Source organism: Chiloscyllium punctatum, chromosome 47 (assembly GCF_047496795.1).
Source record: "Chiloscyllium punctatum isolate Juve2018m chromosome 47, sChiPun1.3, whole genome shotgun sequence".
NCBI lineage: Eukaryota > Metazoa > Chordata > Chondrichthyes > Orectolobiformes > Hemiscylliidae > Chiloscyllium > Chiloscyllium punctatum.
This window is the reverse complement of record NC_092785.1, coordinates 41,837,359-41,858,078: the sequence shown is the minus strand read 5'-3', so window position 1 is coordinate 41,858,078 and position 20,720 is coordinate 41,837,359. Positions and strand designations below refer to the sequence as shown.

Here is a 20,720-nt window from a genome sequence, read left to right as displayed (position 1 = left end):
CCGTGTCCCTGTCTCAGTGTGTCCCCCTGTCCCTGTCTCAGTGTGTGTCGCTGTCTCAGTGTGTGTCCCTGTCCCTATCTCAGTGTGTGTCCCTGTCCCTGTCTCAGTATGTGTCCCTGTCCCTGTCTCAGTGTGTGTCCCTGTCCCTATCTCAGTGTGTGTCCCTGTCCCTATCTCAGTGTGTGTCCCCGTGTCCCTATCTCAGTGTGTGTCCCTGTCCCTATCTCAGTGTGTGTCTGTGTCCCTGTCTCAGTGTGTGTCCCTGTCCCTATCTCAGTGTGTGTCCGTGTCCCTATCTCAGTGTGTGTCCCTGTCCCTATCTCAGTGTGTGTCCCTGTCCCTATCTCAGTGTGTGTCCCTGTCCCTGTCTCAGTGTGTGTCCCTGTCCCTGTCTCAGTGTGTGTCCCTGTCCCTGTCTCAGTGTGTGTCCCTGTCTCAGTGTGTGTCCCTGTCTCAGTGTGTGTCCCTGTCTCAGTGTGTCCCCCTGTCCCTGTCTCAGTGTGTGTCCGTGTCCCTGTCCCAGTGTGTGTCCCCGTGTCCCTATCTCAGTGTGTCCCCGTGTCCCTGTCTCAGTGTGTGTCTGTGTCCCTGTCTCAGTGTGTGTCTGTGTCCCTGTCTCAGTGTGTGTCCCTGTCCCTATCTCAGTGTGTGTCCCTGTCCCTGTCTCAGTGTGTGTCTGTGTCCCTGTCTCAGTGTGTGTCCCTGTCCCTGTCTCAGTGTGTGTCCCTGTCCCTGTCTCAGTGTGTGTCTGTGTCCCTGTCTCAGTGTGTGTCCCTGTCCCGGTCTCAGTGTGTGTCCCTGTCCCTGTCTCAGTGTGTGTCCCTGTCCCTGTCTCAGTGTGTGTCCCTGTCCCTGTCTCAGTGTGTGTCCCTGTCCCTATCTCAGTATGTGTCCCTGTCCCTATCTCAGTATGTGTCCCTGTCCCGATCTCAGTGTGTGTCCCTGTCCCTATCTCAGTGTGTGTCCCTGTCCCTGTCTCAGTGTGTGTCCGTGTCCCTGTCTCAGTGTGTGTCCCTGTCCCTGTCTCAGTGTGTGTCCCTGTCCCTATCTCAGTGTGTGTCCCTGTCTCAGTGTGTGTCCCTGTCTCAGTGTGTCCCCCTGTCCCTGTCTCAGTGTGTGTCCCTGTCTCAGTGTGTCCCCCTGTCCCTGTCTCAGTGTGTGTCCCTGTCCCGATCTCAGTGTGTGTACCTGTCCCTATCTCAGTGTGTGTCCCTATCTCAGTGTGTGTCCCTGTCCCTGTCTCAGTGTGTGTCCCTGTCCCTGTCTCAGTGTGTGTCCCTGTCCCTATCTCAGTGTGTGTCCCTGTCCCTGTCTCAGTGTGTGTCCCTGTCCCTGTCTCAGTGTGTGTCCCTGTCCCTGTCTCAGTGTGTGTCCCTGTCCCTGTCTCAGTGTGTGTCCCTGTCCCTGTCCCTGTCTCAGTGTGTGTCCCTGTCCCTATCTCAGTGTGTGTCCCTGTCCCTATCTCAGTATGTGTCCCTGTCCCAGTGTGTGTCCCTGTCCCTGTCTCAGTGTGTGTCCCTGTCCCTATCTCAGTGTGTGTCCCTGTCCCTGTCTCAGTGTGTGTCTGTGTCCCTGTCTCAGTGTGTGTCCCTGTCCCTGTCTCAGTGTGTGTCCCTGTCCCTATCTCAGTATGTCCCTGTCTCAGTGTGTGTCCCTGTCCCTGTCTCAGTGTGTGTCCGTGTCCCTGTCTCAGTGTGTGTCCCTGTCCCTGTCTCAGTGTGTGTCCCTGTCCCTATCTCAGTGTGTGTCCCTGTCTCAGTGTGTCTGTGTCCCTATCTCAGTGTGTGTCCCTGTCCCTATCTCAGTGTGTGTCCCTGTCCCTATCTCAGTGTGTGTCCCTGTCCCTATCTCAGTGTGTGTCCCTGTCCCTGTCTCAGTGTGTGTCCGTGTCCCTGTCTCAGTGTGTGTCCCTGTCCCTGTCTCAGTGTGTGTCCGTGTCCCTGTCTCAGTGTGTGTCCCTGTCCCTGTCTCAGTGTGTGTCCCTGTCCCTGTCTCAGTGTGTGTCTGTGTCCCTATCTCAGTGTGTGTCCCTGTCCCTGTCTCAGTGTGTGTCCCTGTCCCTATCTCAGTGTGTGTCCCTGTCCCTGTCTCAGTGTGTGTCCCTGTCCCTGTCTCAGTGTGTGTCCCTGTCCCTATCTCAGTGTGTGTCCCTGTCCCTGTCTCAGTGCGTGTCCCTGTCCCTGTCTCAGTGCGTGTCCCTGTCCCTGTCTCAGTGTGTGTCCCTGTCCCTGTCTCAGTGTGTGTCCCTGTCCCTGTCTCAGTGTGTGTCCCTGTCCCTGTCTCAGTGTGTGTCCGTGTCCCTGTCTCAGTGTGTGTCCCTGTCTCAGTGTGTCCCCCTGTCCCTGTCTCAGTGTGTGTCTGTGTCCCTATCTCAGTGTGTGTCCCTGTCCCTATCTCAGTGTGTGTCCCTGTCCCTGTCTCAGTGTGTGTCCCTGTCCCTATCTCAGTGTGTGTCCCTGTCCCTATCTCAGTGTGTGTCCCTGTCCCTGTCTCAGTGTGTGTCCCTGTCTCAGTGTGTGTCCGTGTCCCTGTCCCTGTCTCAGTGTGTCCCCCTGTCCCTGTCTCAGTGTGTGTCTGTGTCCCTATCTCAGTGTGTGTCCCTGTCCCTGTCTCAGTGTGTGTCTGTGTCCCTATCTCAGTGTGTGTCCCTGTCCCTGTCTCAGTGTGTGTCCCTATCTCAGTGTGTGTCCCTGTCCCTGTCTCAGTGTGTGTCCCTGTCCCTGTCTCAGTGTGTGTCCCTGTCCCTATCTCAGTGTGTGTCCCTGTCCCTGTCTCAGTGTGTGTCCCTGTCCCTATCTCAGTGTGTGTCCCTGTCCCTATCTCAGTGTGTGTCCCTGTCCCTGTCTCAGTGTGTGTCCCTGTCCCTGTCTCAGTGTGTGTCCCTGTCCCTATCTCAGTGTGTGTCCCTGTCCCTGTCTCAGTGTGTGTCCCTGTCCCTGTCTCAGTGTGTGTCCCTGTCCCTGTCTCAGTGTGTGTCCCTGTCCCTGTCTCAGTGTGTGTCCCTGTCCCTGTCTCAGTGTGTGTCCCTGTCCCTATCTCAGTGTGTGTCCCTGTCCCTGTCTCAGTGTGTGTCCCTGTCTCAGTGTGTGTCTGTGTCCCTGTCTCAGTGTGTGTCCCTGTCCCTATCTCAGTATGTGTCCCTGTCCCTGTCTCAGTGTGTGTCCCTGTCCCTGTCTCAGTGTGTGTCCCTGTCCCTGTCTCAGTGTGTGTCCCTGTCCCTATCTCAGTGTGTGTGTGTGTCCCTGTGTCAGTGTGTGTGTGTGTGTGTGTGTGTGTGTCCGTCCCTGTGTCAGTGTGTGTCCGTGTCTGTGTGTGTGTGTGTGTCCCTGTGTCTGTGTGTGTGTGTGTCCCTGTGTCTGTGTCAGTGTGTGTGTGTGTGTGTCCCTATCTCAGTGTGTGTCCCTGTCTCAGTGTGTGTCCCTGTCCCTATCTCAGTGTGTGTGTGTGTGTGTGTGTGTGTGTCCGTCCCTGTGTCAGTGTGTGTCCGTGTCTGTGTGTGTGTGTGTGTCCCTGTGTCTGTGTGTGTGTGTGTCCCTGTGTCTGTGTCAGTGTGTGTGTGTGTGTGTCCCTATCTCAGTGTGTGTCCCTGTCTCAGTGTGTGTCCCTGTCCCTATCTCAGTGTGTGTCCCTGTCCCTATCTCAGTGTGTGTCCCTGTCTCAGTGTGTGTCCCTGTCCCTATCTCAGTGTGTGTCCCTGTCCCTGTCTCAGTGTGTGTCCCTGTCCCTGTCTCAGTGTGTGTCCCTGTCCCTGTCTCAGTGTGTGTGTGTCCCTGTCTCAGTGTGTGTCCCTGTCCCTATCTCAGTGTGTGTGTGTCCCTGTGTCTGTGTCAGTGTGTGTGTGTGTGTGTCCCTGTCTCAGTGTGTGTGTGTCCCTGTCTCAGTGTGTGTCCCTGTCCCTATCTCAGTGTGTGTCCCTGTCCCTGTCTCAGTGTGTGTCCCTGTCCCTATCTCAGTGTGTGTCCCTGTCCCTGTCTCAGTGTGTGTCCCTGTCCCTGTCTCAGTGTGTGTCCCTGTCCCTATCTCAGTGTGTGTCCCTGTCCCTGTCTCAGTGTGTGTCCCTGTCCCTATCTCAGTGTGTCCCCGTGTCCCTGTCTCAGTGTGTGTCCCTGTCCCTATCTCAGTGTGTGTCTGTGTCCCTGTCTCAGTGTGTGTCCCTGTCCCTATCTCAGTGTGTGTCCCTGTCCCTGTCTCAGTGTGTGTCTGTGTCCCTGTCTCAGTGTGTGTCCCTGTCCCTATCTCAGTGTGTGTCCCTGTCCCTGTCTCAGTGTGTGTCCCTGTCCCTATCTCAGTGTGTGTCCCTGTCCCTGTCTCAGTGTGTGTCCCTGTCCCTGTCTCAGTGTGTGTCCGTGTCCCTGTCTCAGTGTGTGTCCCTGTCCCTGTCTCAGTGTGTGTCCCTGTCCCTGTCTCAGTGTGTGTCCCTGTCTCAGTGTGTGTCCGTGTCCCTGTCCCTGTCTCAGTGTGTGTCCCTGTCCCTGTCTCAGTGTGTGTCCCTGTCCCTGTCTCAGTGTGTGTCCCTGTCTCAGTGTGTGTCCCTGTCTCAGTGTGTCCCCCTGTCCCTGTCTCAGTGTGTCCCCCGTCCCTGTCTCAGTGTGTGTCCGTGTCCCTATCTCAGTGTGTGTGTGTCCCTGTCTCAGTGTGTGTCTGTGTCCCTGTCCCTGTCTCAGTGTGTGTCCCTGTCTCAGTGTGTGTCAGTGTCCCTGTCTCAGTGTGTGTCCCTGTCCCTATCTCAGTGTGTGTCCCTGTCCCTGTCTCAGTGTGTGTCCCTGTCCCTATCTCAGTGTGTGTCCCTGTCCCTGTCTCAGTGTGTGTCCCTGTCCCTGTCTCAGTGTGTGTCCCTGTCCCTATCTCAGTGTGTGTCCCTGTCCCTGTCTCAGTGTGTGTCCCTGTCTCAGTGTGTGTGTGTCCCTGTCTCAGTGTGTGTCCCTGTCCCTGTCTGTGTGTGTGTGTCCCTGTGTCTGTGTGTGTGTGTCCCTGTGTCTGTGTGTGTGTGTCCCTGTGTCTGTGTGTGTGTGTCCCTGTGTCTGTGTGTGTGTGTCCCTGTGTCAGTGTGTGTGTGTGTGTGTCCCTGTCTCAGTGTGTGTGTGTCCCTGTCTCAGTGTGTGTGTGTCCCTGTCCCTGTCTCAGTGTGTGTCCCTGTCCCTGTCTCAGTGTGTGTGTGTCCCTGTCTCAGTGTGTGTGTGTCCCTGTCTCAGTGTGTGTCCCTGTCCCTGTCTCAGTGTGTGTCCCTGTCCCTGTCTCAGTGTGTGTGTGTCCCTGTCTCAGTGTGTGTGTGTCCCTGTCTCAGTGTGTGTCCCTGTCCCTGTCTCAGTGTGTGTGTGTCCCTGTCTCAGTGTGTGTGTGTCCCTGTCTCAGTGTGTGTCCCTGTCCCTGTCTCAGTGTGTGTGTGTCCCTATCTCAGTGTGTGTGTGTCCCTATCTCAGTGTGTGTGTGTCCCTGTCTCAGTGTGTGTGTGTCCCTGTCTCAGTGTGTGTCCGTGTCCCTGTCTCAGTGTGTGTCCCTGTCCCTGTCTCAGTGTGTGTCCCTGTCCCTGTCTCAGTGTGTGTCCCTGTCTCAGTGTGTGTCCCTGTCTCAGTGTGTCCCCCTGTCCCTGTCTCAGTGTGTGTCCCTGTCCCTGTCTCAGTGTGTGTGTGTCCCTGTCTCAGTGTGTGTCCCTGTCCCTGTCTCAGTGTGTGTCCCTGTCCCTGTCTCAGTGTGTGTGTGTCCCTGTCTCAGTGTGTCCCCCTGTCCCTGTCTCAGTGTGTGTCCCTGTCCCTGTCTCAGTGTGTGTCCCTGTCCCTGTCTCAGTGTGTGTGTGTCCCTGTCTCAGTGTGTCCCCCTGTCCCTGTCTCAGTGTGTGTCCCTGTCCCTATCTCAGTGTGTGTCCCTGTCCCTATCTCAGTGTGTGTCTGTGTCCCTGTCTCAGTGTGTGTCCGTGTCCCTGTCTCAGTGTGTGTCCGTGTCCCTATCTCAGTGTGTGTGTGTCCCTGTCTCAGTGTGTGTCCCTGTCCCTGTCTCAGTGTGTGTCCCTGTCCCTGTCTCAGTGTGTGTGTGTCCCTGTCTCAGTGTGTGTCCCTGTCCCTGTCTCAGTGTGTGTCCCTGTCCCTATCTCAGTGTGTGTCCCTGTCCCTGTCTCAGTGTGTGTGTGTCCCTGTCTCAGTGTGTGTCCCTGTCCCTGTCTCAGTGTGTGTCCCTGTCCCTGTCTCAGTGTGTGTCCCTGTCCCTATCTCAGTGTGTGTCCCTGTCCCTGTCTCAGTGTGTGTCCCTGTCTCAGTGTGTGTGTGTCCCTGTCTCAGTGTGTGTCCCTGTCTCAGTGTGTGTCCGTGTCCCTGTCTCAGTGTGTCCCCCTGTCCCTGTCTCAGTGTGTGTCCCTGTCCCTGTCTCAGTGTGTGTGTGTCCCTGTCTCAGTGTGTGTCCCTGTCCCTGTCTGTGTGTGTGTGTCCCTGTGTCTGTGTGTGTGTGTCCCTGTGTCTGTGTGTGTGTGTCCCTGTGTCTGTGTGTGTGTGTCCCTGTGTCAGTGTGTGTGTGTGTCCCTGTGTCTGTGTCAGTGTGTGTGTGTGTGTGTCCCTGTGTCTGTGTGTGTGTGTGTGTGTGTCCCTGTCTCAGTGTGTGTGTCCCTGTCTCAGTGTGTGTCCCTGTCCCTGTCTGTGTGTGTGTGTCCCTGTGTCTGTGTGTGTGTGTCCCTGTGTCTGTGTGTGTGTGTGTGTCCCTGTGTGTGTGTGTGTGTCCCTGTCTCAGTGTGTGTGTCCCTGTGTGTGTGTGTGCGTGTGTGTGTCCCTGTCTGTGTGTGCGTGTGTGTGTCCCTGTCTGTGTGTGTGTGCATGTGTGTGTCCCTGTGTGTGTGTGTGTGTGTGTGTGTGTGTCCCTGTCTCAGTGTGTGTGTCCCTGTGTCTATCTGTGTGTCCCTGTGTGTGTGTGTGTGTGTGTGTCCCTGTCTCAGTGTGTGTGTCCCTGTGTCTATCTGTGTGTCCCTGTGTGTGTGTGTGTGTGTGTGTGTGTGTCCCTCTCTCAGTGTGTGTGTCCCTGTGTCTGTCTGTGTGTCCCTGTGTCTGTGTGTGTGTGTGTGTGTGTCTGTGTCCCTGTGTCTGTGTGTGTCCCTGTGTGTGTGTGTGTGTCCCTGTCCCTGTGTCAGTGTGTGTGTCCCTGTGTCTGTGTGTGTGTGTGTGTGTCCCTCTCTCAGTGTGTGTGTCCCTGTGTCTGTCTGTGTGTCCCTGTGTCTGTGTGTGTGTGTCTGTGTGTGTCCCTGTGTGTGTGTGTGTCTGTGTGTGTCCCTGTGTGTGTGTGTGTGTGTCCCTGTCCCTGTGTCAGTGTGTGTGTCCCTGTGTCTGTGTGTGTGTGTCTGTGTGTGTCCCTGTGTGTGTGTGTGTCTGTGTGTGTCCCTGTGTGTGTGTGTGTGTCCCTGTCCCTGTGTCAGTGTGTGTGCCCCTCTCTGTCCTTGTGCACGTCTCCACTTCACAGATTCCCCACAGTGTGGAAACTGTCCATTCAGCCCATCCCGTCCATACTGACTCTCCAAAGAGCATCCCATCTATCCCTGTCACCCTGCGCTTCCTGTGGTCAATCCCCCTGAACCCCCCGCCGTGTGGGGGGAGGCTGTGGGAGTAAACCAGAGGGAACCCACGCAGACACGGGGGGGGGGGGGGGGGGGGAGAGAATGTCCAGACTGCACACAGACACACAGCTGCCCGAGGGTGGGATCGAACCCGGCTCCCTGGCTCCGTGAGGCAGCAGAGCTGACCCCTGTTTGTCAGTATCCCTTTCTCCGCCCCCCCCCTCTGTGTGTGTAACGGTCTCCAGACACGTGCCTTTCTTTGAGTGAGACCGTGGGGGGGGGGGGGGGGGGGGGTAAGGTTCTCATTTTCTGTCTTTATGGGTGACCCGGGGTCAGGAATCGACAAATAAACTTCTCACGTATGTTACAGAGGCAGACCAAGGGGTTAGACAGGGGGGCTGGAGTGTTGTGGGGTGTCACATAGAGGGAAGAGGGATACGCATCAGAGGGAGAGAGAGAGAGAGAGAGAGAGAGAGATAGCGAGAGAGAGAGAGACAGAGAGAGACAGAGAGAGAGAGAGAGACAGAGAGAGATAGCGAGAGAGAGAGAGAGAGAGAGAGAGAGAGAGAGAGAGAGAGAGACAGAGAGAGATAGCGAGAGAGAGAGAGACAGCGAGAGAGAGAGAGACAGTGAGACTTAGCGAGAGAGAGAGAGAGAGACAGAGAGAGAGACAGAGAGAGACAGAGAGAGAGAGACAGACAGAGAGAGATAGCGAGAGAGAGAGAGAGAGAGAGAGAGACAGTGAGACTTAGCGAGAGAGAGAGAGAGAGAGAGAGAGAGAGAGACAGAGAGAGATAGCGAGAGAGAGAGAGACAGCGAGAGAGAGAGAGACAGTGAGAGAGAGAGAGACAGTGAGAGAGAGAGAGAGAGAGAGAGAGAGACAGAGAGAGATAGCGAGAGAGAGAGAGACAGCGAGAGAGAGTGTGAGAGACAGTGAGAGAGAGAGAGAGACAGAGAGAGAGAGAGAGACAGAGAGAGATAGCGAGAGAGAGAGAGATAGCGACAGCGAGAGAGACAAAGAGAGATAGCGAGAGAGACAGCGAGAGTGAGTGAGACAGACAGTAAGAGAGAGACGACAGAGTGTGAGAGACAGCGAGAGTGAGACAGTGTGAGAGACAGCGAGAGAGAGAGTGTGAGAGACAGCGAGAGAGAGAGTGTGAGAGACAGCGAGAGAGAGACAGCGAGAGTGAGACAGTGTGAGAGACAGCGAGAGAGAGAGTGTGAGAGACAGCGAGAGAGAGACAGCGAGAGTGAGACAGTGTGAGAGACAGCGAGAGAGAGAGTGAGAGAGACAGCAAGAGAGATAGTGAGAGACAGCGAGAGTGAGATAGTGTGAGAGACAGTGAGAGAGAGAGAAAGACAGCGAGAGAGAGAGCGAAACAGCGAGACAGCGAGTGAGAAATAGCGAAAGAGAGAGAGACAGCGAGAGAGAGCAAGAGTGAGAGACAGCGAGTGTGAGAGACAGAGTGAGAGACAGAGAGTGAAAGAGAGATAGTGAGAGTGAGAAATAGCGAAAGAGAGAGACAGAGAGAGAGTGAGACAGAGAGTGTGAGAGACAGCGAGAGTGAGAGTGTGAGAGAGTGTGAGAGAGTGTGAGAGAGTGTGAGAGAGTGTGAGAGAGTGTGAGAGAGTGTGAGAGACAGCGAGAGTGAGAGAGTGTGAGAGAGAGTGTGAGAGAGTGTGAGAGAGTGTGAGAGAGTGTGAGAGACAGCGAGAGTGAGAGAGTGTGAGAGACAGCGAGAGTGAGAGAGTGTGAGAGAGTGTGAGAGACTGAGAGAGTGTGAGAGAGTGTGAGAGAGTGTGAGAGAGTGTGAGAGAGTGTGAGAGACAGCGAGAGTGAGAGAGTGTGAGAGAGAGTGTGAGAGAGTGTGAGAGAGTGTGAGAGACAGCGAGAGTGAGAGAGTGTGAGAGAGTGTGAGAGACTGAGAGAGTGTGAGAGACTGAGAGAGTGTGAGAGAGTGTGAGAGAGTGTGAGAGAGTGTGAGAGAGTGTGAGAGAGTGTGAGAGAGTGTGAGAGACTGAGAGAGTGTGAGAGAGTGTGAGAGACTGAGAGAGTGTGAGAGAGTGTGAGAGAGTGTGAGAGAGTGTGAGAGAGTGTGAGAGACAGCGAGAGTGAGAGAGTGTGAGAGACTGAGAGAGTGTGAGAGAGTGTGAGAGAGTGTGAGAGAGTGTGAGAGACAGCGAGAGTGTGAGAGAGTGAGAGACAGCGAGAGTGAGAGAGTGTGAGAGACAGCGAGAGTGAGAGTGTGAGAGAGTGTGAGAGAGTGTGAGAGACAGCGAGAGTGAGAGAGTGTGAGAGACAGCGAGAGTGTGAGAGTGTGAGAGAGACTGAGAGAGACTGAGAGAGTGTGAGAGAGTGTGAGAGAGTGTGAGAGAGTGTGAGAGAGTGTGAGAGAGTGTGAGAGAGTGTGAGAGAGTGTGAGAGACAGCGAGAGTGAGAGTGTGAGAGAGTGTGAGAGACTGAGAGAGTGTGAGAGAGTGTGAGAGAGTGTGAGAGAGTGTGAGAGACTGAGAGAGTGTGAGAGACAGCGAGAGTGAGAGTGTGAGAGAGTGTGAGAGAGTGTGAGAGAGTGTGAGAGACAGTGTGAGAGAGTGTGAGAGAGAGAGAGTGTGAGAGAATGTGAGAGACTGAGAGTGTGAGAGAGTGTGAGAGAGTGTGAGAGAGTGTGTGAGAGTGTGAGAGAGTGTGAGAGAGTGTGAGAGAGTGTGAGAGAGTGTGAGAGAGACTGTGAGAGAGACAGTGAGAGAGTGTGAGAGTGTGAGAGTGTGAGAGAGTGTGAGAGAGTGTGAGAGAGACAGTGAGAGAGTGTGTGAGAGTGTGAGAGAGTGTGAGAGAGTGTGAGAGAGTGTGAGAGAGTGTGAGAGTGTGAGAGACAGTGAGAGAGTGTGAGAGTGTGAGAGTGTGAGAGTGTGAGAGAGTGTGAGAGAGACAGTGAGAGAGTGTGAGAGAGTGTGAGAGAGTGTGAGAGAGTGTGAGAGAGTGTGAGAGAGTGTGAGAGTGTGAGAGACAGCGAGAGTGTGAGAGAGTGTGAGAGACAGTGAGTGTGAGAGACAGTGAGTGTGAGAGACAGTGAGTGTGAGAGACAGTGAGCGAGAGAGAGCTGAAGTGATTTCTAAGACCTGTCCCAGGGTTGACTAGTTTCAACACTTCACAGATTTCACACAAGCGATAAGAATTGTAGAGTGTAATTATAATGGAGCCTGAATGACAATCGGGACAGACTCAGGGAAACACCCAACAGAGGGTCAACACTGAGAGGACCAGCTGAAAGATTACACCCACCCTGTGACAGGTTCAAACCTGGTCACATTCCTCACAGTACACCAACGTTACAGCCCACTATGTGCTCAGAATAATGACACAGCCTGTTACACACTCACACTAACCAGGTTACACACTCACACTAACCAGGTTACACACTGTTACACACTCACTCTAACCAGGTTACACACTCACACTAACCAGGTTACACACACACGGTAACCAGGTTACACACACACGGTAACCAGGTTACACACGGTTACACGAACACAGTAACCAGGTTACACATGGTTACACGCTCACGGTAACCAGGTTACAACCACAAGGTAACCAGGTTACACACGGTTACACGAACACGGTAACCAGGTTACACACTGTTACACGCTCACACTAACCAGGTTACACATGGTTACATGAACACGGTAACCAGGTTACACACTGTTACACACTCATACTAACCAGGTTACACACGATTACACGCACATGGTAACCAGGTTACACACTGTAACACGCTCATACTAACCAGGTTACACGCGGTTACATGAACACGGTAACCAGGTTACACACTGTTACACGCTCATACTAACCAGGTTACACACGGTTACACGCACACGGTAACCAGGTTACACACTGTTACACACTCATACTAACCAGGTTACACACGGTTACACGCACACGGTAACCAGGTTACACACTGTAACACGCTCATACTAACCAGGTTACACACGGTTACATGAACACGGTAACCAGGTTACACACTGTTACACACTCATACTAACCAGGTTACACACGGTTACACGCACACGGTAACCAGGTTACACACTGTAACACGCTCACAGTAACCAGGTTACACACGATTACATGCACACGGTAACCAGGTTACACACTGTTACACACTCACTCTAACCAGGTTACACACTGTTACATGCACACGGTAACCAGGTTACACACGATTACATGCACACAGTAACCAGGTTACACACTGTTACGCGCTCATACTAACCAGGTTACACACGGTTACACACTCACTCTAACCAGGTTACACATGGTTACACGCACACGGTAACCAGGTTACATGCTGTTACACGCTCACTCTAACCAGGTTACACACTGTTACACGCACACAGTAACCAGGTTACACAGTTACACGCTCACACTAACCAGGTTACACACTGTTACACGCTCATACTAACCAGGTTATACACGGTTACACGAACACGGTAACCTGGTTACACACTGTTACACGCTCACACTAACCAGATTACACACGGTTACACGCACACGGTAACCAGGTTACACACTGTTACACGCTCACACTAACCAGGTTACACACTGTTACACGCACACGGTAACCAGGTTACACACAGTTACACGCTCACATTAACCAGGTTACACACCGTAACCAGGTTACACACTGTTACACGCACATGGTAACCAGGTTACACACGGTTACACGCTCATACTAACCAGGTTACACACTGTTACACGCTCACACTAACCAGGTTACACACGATTACACGCACACGGTAACCAGGTTACACACTGTTACGCGCTCACTCTAACCAGGTTACACACTGTTACACTCACACGGTAACCAGGTTACACACTGTTACACGCTCACACTAACCAGGTTACACACTGTTACACGCACACGGTAACCAGGTTACACACTGTTACACGCTCCCTCTAACCAGGTTACACACTGTTACACACACATGGTAACCAGGTTACACACAGTTACACGCTCACACTAACCAGGTTACACACTGTTACATGCACATGGTAACCAGGATACACACTGTTACACGCACATGGTAACCAGGTTACACACGATTACTCGCTCACACTAACCAGGTTACACACTGTTACACGCACATGATAACCAGGTTACACACGGTTACACGCACATGGTAACCAGGTTACACGCTCACACTAACCAGGTTACACACGGTTACACGCACACGGTAACCAGGTTACACACGATTACACGCTCACACTAACCAGGTTACACACTGTTACACGCTCACTCTAATCAGGTTACACACTGTTACACTCACACGGTAACCAGGTTACACACTGTTACATGCACACGGTAACCAGGTTACACACGCTTACACGCTCACAATAACCATGTTACACACTGTTACACGCACACGGTAACCAGGTTACACACTGTTACACGCACACGGTAACCAGGTTACACACGGTTACACGCTCACACTAACCAGGTTACACACTGTTACACGCACACGGTAACCAGGTTACACACTGTTACACGCTCACTCTCACCAGGTTACACATGGTTACACGCACACGGTAACCAGGTTACACACTGTTACACACTCACTCTAACCAGGTTACACACTGTTACATGCACACGGTAACCAGGTTACACACTGTTACATGCACATGGTAACCAGGTTACACACGGTTACACGCTCACACTAACCAGGTTACACACTGTTACACGCTCACTCTAACCAGGTTACACACGCTTACACGCTCACACTAACCTGGTTACACACTGTTACACTATAACTGTAACCAGGTTACACAGTGTTACAGGCTCACTCTAACCAGGTTACACACTGTTACACGCACACGGTAACCAGGTTACACACTGTTACACACTCACTCTAACAAGGTTACACACTGTTACACGCTCACACTAACCAGGTTACACACTGTTACACGCACACGGTAACCAGGTTACACACTGTTACACGCTCACTCTAACCAGGTTACACATGGTTACACGCACACGGTAACCAGGTTACACACTGTTACACACTCACTCTAACCAGGTTACACACTGTTACACGCACACGGTAACCAGGTTACACACTGTTACACACTCACTCTAACAAGGTTACACACTGTTACATGCACACGGTGACCAGGTTACACACGGTTACACGCTCACACTAACCAGGTTACACATGGTTACACGCACACGGTAACCAGGTTACACACTCACTCTAACAAGGTTACACACTGTTACATGCACACGGTAACCAGGTTACACACGGTTACACGCTCACACTAACCAGGTTACACACGATTACATGCACATGGTAACCAGGTTACACACGGTTACACGCTCACACTAACCAGGTTACACACTGTTACACGCACACGGTAACCAGGTTACACACGGTTACACACTCACTCTAACCAGGTTACACACTGTTACATGCACACGGTAACCAGGTTACACACGGTTACACGCTCACACTAACCAGGTTACACGCACACGGTAACCAGGTTACACAGTTACACGCTCACTCTAACCAGGTTACACACGGTTGCACGCTCACGGTAACCAGGTTACACACTTTTACTTGCACACAGTAACCAGGTTACACACTGTTACACACTCACTCTCACCAGGTTACACACTGTTACACACTCATACTAACCAGGTTACACATGATTACACGCACATGGTAACCAGGTTACACACGGTTACACGCTCACACTAACCAGGTTACACACAGTTCCACGCTCACTCTAACCAGGTTACACACTGTTACACACTCATACTAACCAGGTTACACATGATTACACGCACACGGTAACCAGGTTACACACGGTTACACGCTCACACTAACCAGGTTACACACGGTTACACGCACACGGTAACCAGGTTACACGCTCACTCTAACCAGTTTACCCACGGTTACACGCACACGGTAACCAGGTTACACACTGTTACACACTCACTCTAACCAGTTTACACACTGTTACAGGCACACGGTAACCAGGTTACACACGGTTACACGCTCACACTAACCAGGTTACACACTGTTATACGCACACGGTAACCAGGTTACACACTGTTACACACTCACTCTAACCAGGTTACACATGGTTACACACACACGGTAACCAGGTTACATGCTGTTACACGCTCACTCTAACCAGGTTACACACTGTTACACGCACACGGTAACCAGGATACACACTGTTACACGCTCTCACTAACCAGGTTACACACTGTTACACACTCATGGTAACCAGGTTACACACTCTCACTAAACAAGTTACACACGGTCACACGCACACGGTAACCAGGTTACACACTGTTACATGCTCTCTCTAACCAGGTTACACACAGTCACACGCACACGGTAACCAGGTTACTCACTGTTACACGCTCTCTCTAACCAGGTTACATACTCTTACACGCTCACACTAACCAGGTTACAGACTGTTACACACTCACGGTAACCCCGGGTTACAGATGGACAGGTGCTCGGTGTATGATGAGGTTACACACTGTTACACACTCACACTAACCAGGTTACACACTGTTCCACACTCACGGTAACCCCGGTTTACACACTCACGGTAACCCCGGGTTACAGATGGACAGGTACTCGGTGTATGACGAGGTTACACACTATTACACACTCACACTAACCAGGTTACACTCTGTTCCACACTCACGGTAACCCCGGTTTACACACTCACGGTAACCCCGGGTTACAGATGGACAGGTACTCGGTGTATGACGAGGTTACACACTATTACACACTCACACTAACCAGGTTACACACTGTTCCACACTCACGGTAACCCCGGGTTACAGATGGACAGGTGCTCGGTGTATGATGAGGTTACACACTGTTACACACTCACACTAACCAGGTTACACACTGTTCCACACTCACACTAACCAGGTTACACACTGTTCCACACTCACGGTAACCCCGGGTTACAGATGGACAGGTACTCGGTGTGTGACGAGGTTACACACTGTTACACACTCACACTAACCAGGTTACACACTGTTCCACACTCACACTAACCAGGTTACACACTCACGGTAACCCCGGGTTACAGATGGACAGGTACTCGGTGTATGACGAGGTTACACTCTGTTCCACACTCACGGTAACCAGGTTACACACTCACGGTAACCCCGGGTTACAGATGGACAGGTACTCGGTGTATGACGAGGTTACACTCTGTTCCACACTCACACTAACCAGGTTACACTCTGTTCCACACTCACGGTAACCAGGTTACACACTGTTCCACACTCACGGTAACCAGGTTACACACTCACGGTAACCCCGGGTTACAGATGGACAGGTACTCGGTGTATGACGAGGTTACACTCTGTTCCACACTCACACTAACCAGGTTACACTCTGTTCCACACTCACGGTAACCAGGTTACACACTGTTCCACACTCACGGTAACCAGGTTACACACTCACGGTAACCCTCGGTTACAGATAGACAGGTACTCGGTGTATGACGAGGTTACACTCTGTTCCACACTCACACTAACCAGGTTACACACTGTTCCACACTCACGGTAACCAGGTTACACACTCACGGTAACCCTCGGTTACAGATAGACAGGTACTCGGTGTATGACGAGGTTACACGCTGTTATAACAAACGTCCATCGATGTTCCAGTTAATCCTGACCCATAGGTGTTGAGACCAGGCTGTGTGTCTGACAGGAGGTCACAGGGCAGTGGGGTATGGAACAATACTTAGGCCTTGGAGACCCCTGACTGTGACGTGTTCATCGCTGCCATGTGCTGGATCCTCTGGTTCAGCATTTCGGTGACTGCTGCAGAGAGAACAAACCATATTCAATCTCCCGCTCCCTCGCTCACCCGGGGCGTCACCCCCAAATCTCCCGCTCCCTCACTCACCCGGGGCGTCACCCCCAAATCTCCCGCTCCCTCACCCACCCGGGGCGTCACCCCCAAATCTCCCGTTCCCTCGCTCACCCGGGGCGTCACCCCCAAATCTCCCGCTCCCTCACTCACCCGGGGCGTCACCCCCAAATCTCCCGCTCCCTCACCCACCCGGGGCGTCACCCCCAAATCACAGGCTCCCTCACTCACCCGGGGCGTCACCCCCAAATCTCCCGTTCCCTCACTCACCCGGGGCGTCACCCCCAAATCTCCCGCTCCCTCACTCACCCGGGGCGTCACCCCCAAATCTCCCGCTCCCTCACTCACCCGGGGGGTCACCCCCAAATCACAGGCTCCCTCACTCACCTGGGGCGTCACCCCCAAATCTCCCGTTCCCTCACTCACCCGGGGCGTCACCCCCAAATCACAGGCTCCCTCACCCACCCGGGGCGTCATCCCCAAATCACAGGCTCCCTCACTCACCCGGGGGGTCACCCCCAAATCACAGGCTCCCTCACTCACCCGGGGCGTCACCCCCAAATCTCCCGTTCCCTCACTCACCCGGGGGGTCACCCCCAAATCACAGGCTCCCTCACTCACCCGGGGCGTCAACCCCAAATCTCCCGTTCCCTCACTCACCCGGGGCGTCACCCACAAATCACAGGCTCCCTCACTCACCCGGGGCGTCACCCCCAAATCTCCCGCTCCCTCACTCACCCGGGGCGTCACCCACAAATCACAGGCTCCCTCACTCACCCGGGGGGTCACCCCCAAATCACAGGCTCCCTCACTCACCCAGGGCGTCACCCCCAAATCACAGGCTCCCTCACTCACCCGGGGCGTCACCCCCAAATCTCCCGTTCCCTCACTCACCCGGGGCGTCACCCACAAATCACAGGCTCCCTCACCCACCCGGGGCGTCACCCCCAAATCTCCCGCTCCCTCACCCACCCGGGGCGTCACCCCCAAATCTCCCGTTCCCTCACTCACCCGGGGCGTCACCCCCAAATCTCCCGCTCCCTCACTCACCCGGGGGGTCACCCCCAAATCTCCCGCTCCCTCACTCACCCGGGGCGTCACCCCCAAATCTCCCGCTCCCTCACTCACCCGGGGCGTCACCCCCAAATCACAGGCTCCCTCACTCACCCGGGGCGTCACCCCCAAATCTCCCGCTCCCTCACTCACCCGGGGCGTCACCCCCAAATCACAGGCTCCCTCACTCACCCGGGGCGTCACCCCCAAATCTCCCGCTCCCTCACTCACCCGGGGCGTCACCCCCAAATCTCCCGTTCCCTCACTCACCCGGGGCGTCACCCCCAAATCTCCCGCTCCCACACTCACCCGGGGGGTCACCCCCAAATCTCCCGCTCCCTCACTCACCCGGGGCGTCACCCCCAAATCTCCCGTTCCCTCACTCACCCGGGGGGTCACCCCCAAATCTCCCGCTCCCTCACTCACCCGGGGCGTCACCCCCAAATCTCCCGCTCCCTCACCCACCCGGGGCGTCACCCCCAAATCTCCCGTTCCCTCACTCACCCGGGGCGTCACCCCCAAATCTCCCGCTCCCTCACTCACCCAGGGCGTCACCCCCAAATCTCCCGCTCCCTCACCCACCTGGGGCGTCATCCCCAAATCACAGGCTCCCTCACCCACCCGGGGGGTCACCCCCAAATCACAGGCTCCCTCACTCACCCGGGGCGTCACCCCCAAATCTCCCGCTCCCTCACTCACCCGGGGCGTCACCCCCAAATCACAGGCTCCCTCACTCACCCGGGGCGTCACCCCCAAATCTCCCGCTCCCTCACTCACCCGGGGGGTCACCCCCAAATCTCCCGTTCCCTCACTCACCCGGGGCGTCACCCCCAAATCTCCCGCTCCCTCACTCACCCGGGGCGTCACCCCCAAATCTCCCGCTCGCTCACTCACCCGGGGCGTCACCCCCAAATCACAGGCTCCCTCACTCACCCGGGGCGTCACCCCCAAATCACAGGCTCCCTCACTCACCCGGGGCGTCACCCCCAAATCTCCCGCTCCCTCACTCACCCGGGGGGTCACCCCCAAATCTCCCGCTCCCTCACTCACCCGGGGGGTCACCCCCAAATCTCCCGCTCCCTCACTCACCCGGGGGGTCACCCCCAAATCACAGGCTCCCTCACTCACCCGGGGCGTCACCCCCAAATCTCCCGCTCCCTCACTCACCCGGGGGGTCACCCCCAAATCACAGGCTGCCTCACTCACCCGGGGCGTCACCCCCAAATCTCCCGCTCCCTCACTCACCCGAGGCGTCACCCCCAAATCACCCGCTCCCTCACTCACCCGGGGGGTCACCCCCAAATCTCCTGCTCCCTCACTCACCCGGGGGGTCACCCCCAAATCTCCCGCTCCCTCACTCACCCGGGGGGTCACCCCCAAATCACAGTCTCCCTCACCCACCCGGGGCGTCACCCCCAAATCTCCCGTTCCCTCACTCACCCGGGGCGTCACCCCCAAATCTCCCGTTCCCTCACTCACCCGGGGCGTCACCCCCAAATCTCCCGCTCCCTCACTCACCCGGGGCGTCACCCCCAAATCTCCCGCTCCCTCACTCACCCGGGGCGTCACCCCCAAATCTCCCGTTCCCTCACTCACCCGGGGCGTCACCCCCAAATCTCCCGTTCCCTCACTCACCCGGGGCGTCACCCCCAAATCTCCCGCTCCCTCACTCACCCGGGGCGTCACCCCCAAATCTCCCGCTCCCTCACTCACCCGGGGGGTCACCCCAAATCACAGGCTCCCTCACTCACCCGGGGCGTCACCCCCAAATCTCCCGTTCCCTCACTCACCCGGGGCGTCACCCCCAAATCTCCCGTTCCCTCACTCACCCGGGGCGTCACCCCCAAATCTCCCGCTCCCTCACTCACCCGGGGGGTCACCCCCAAATCTCCCGCTCCCTCACTCACCCGGGGCGTCAACCCCAAATCTCCCGCTCCCTCACTCACCCGGGGCGTCACCCCCAAATCACAGGCTCCCTCGCTCACCCGGGGCGTCACCCCCAAATCTCCCGCTCCCTCACTCACCCGGGGCGTCACCCCCAAATCTCCCGTTCCCTCACTCACCCGGGGCGTCACCCCCAAATCTCCCGCTCCCTCACTCACCCGGGGCGTCACCCCCAAATCTCCCGTTCCCTCACTCACCCGGGGGGTCACCCCCAAATCACAGGCTCCCTCACTCACCCGGGGCGTCACCCCCAAATCTCCCGCTCCCTCACTCACCCGGGGCGTCACCCCCAAATCTCCCGCTCCCTCACTCACCCGGGGCGTCACCCCCAAATCACAGGCTCCCTCACTCACCCGGGGCGTCACCCCCAAATCTCCCGCTCCCTCACCCACCCGGGGCGTCACCCCCAAATCTCCCGTTCCCTCACTCACCCGGGGCGTCACCCCCAAATCTCCCGTTCCCTCACTCACCCGGGGCGTCACCCCCAAATCTCCCGCTCTCTCACTCACCCGGGAGGTCACCCCCAAATCACAGGCTCCCTCTCTCACCCGGGGCGTCACCCCCAAATCTCCCGCTCCCTCACTCACCCGGGGGGTCACCCCCAAATCACAGGCTCCCTCACTCGCCCGGGGCGTCACCCCCAAATCTCCCGCTCCCTCACTCACCCGGGGCGTCACCCCCAAATCACAGGCTGCCTCACTCACCCGGGGCGTCACCCCCAAATCTCCCGCTCCCTCACTCACCCGGGGCGTCACCCCCAAATCTCCGGCTCCCTCACTCACCCGGGGCGTCACCCCCAAATCTCCCGTTCCCTCACTCACCCGGGGCGTCACCCCCAAATCTCCCGCTCCCTCACTCACCCGGGGCGTCACCCCCAAATCTCCCGCTCCCTCACTCACCCGGGGCGTCACCCCCAAATCTCCCGCTCCCTCACTCACCCGGGGCGTGACCCCCAAATCTCCCGCTCCCTCACTCACCCGGGGCGTCACCCCCAAATCTCCCGCTCCCTCACTCACCCGGGGCGTCACCCCCAAATCTCCCGCTCCCTCACTCACCCGGGGCGTCACCCCCAAATCTCCCGTTCCCTCACTCACCCGGGGCGTCACCCCCAAATCTCCCGTTCCCTCACTCACCCGGGGCGTCACCCCCAAATCTCCCGCTCCCTCACTCACCCGGGGCGTCACCCCCAAATCACAGGCTCCCTCACTCACCCGGGGCGTCACCCCCAAATCTCCCGTTCCCTCACTCACCCGGGGCGTCACCCCCAAATCACAGGCTCCCTCACTCACCCGGG

General features: G+C 55.7%; 2 protein-coding genes across 2 annotated transcripts in view; one reads left to right on the top strand and one right to left on the bottom strand.

Moving 5' to 3' along the window:
- The window catches only part of LOC140468612 (uncharacterized), a 1,157,363-nt gene that overhangs the window by 745,391 nt on the left and 391,252 nt on the right, over positions 1 to 20,720 (top strand). The gene's annotated exons all lie outside the window — the stretch shown is intronic.
- Positions 13,374 to 20,720, bottom strand: part of pfdn5 (prefoldin 5) — a 161,165-nt gene continuing 153,818 nt past the window's right edge. Inside the window, exon 8 of the mRNA XM_072564758.1 lies at positions 13,374 to 16,380. Coding sequence (XP_072420859.1) covers positions 16,301 to 16,380 — 80 coding nt within the window. The 3' untranslated portion in view covers positions 13,374 to 16,300. The remainder of the gene's footprint in view (positions 16,381 to 20,720) is intronic.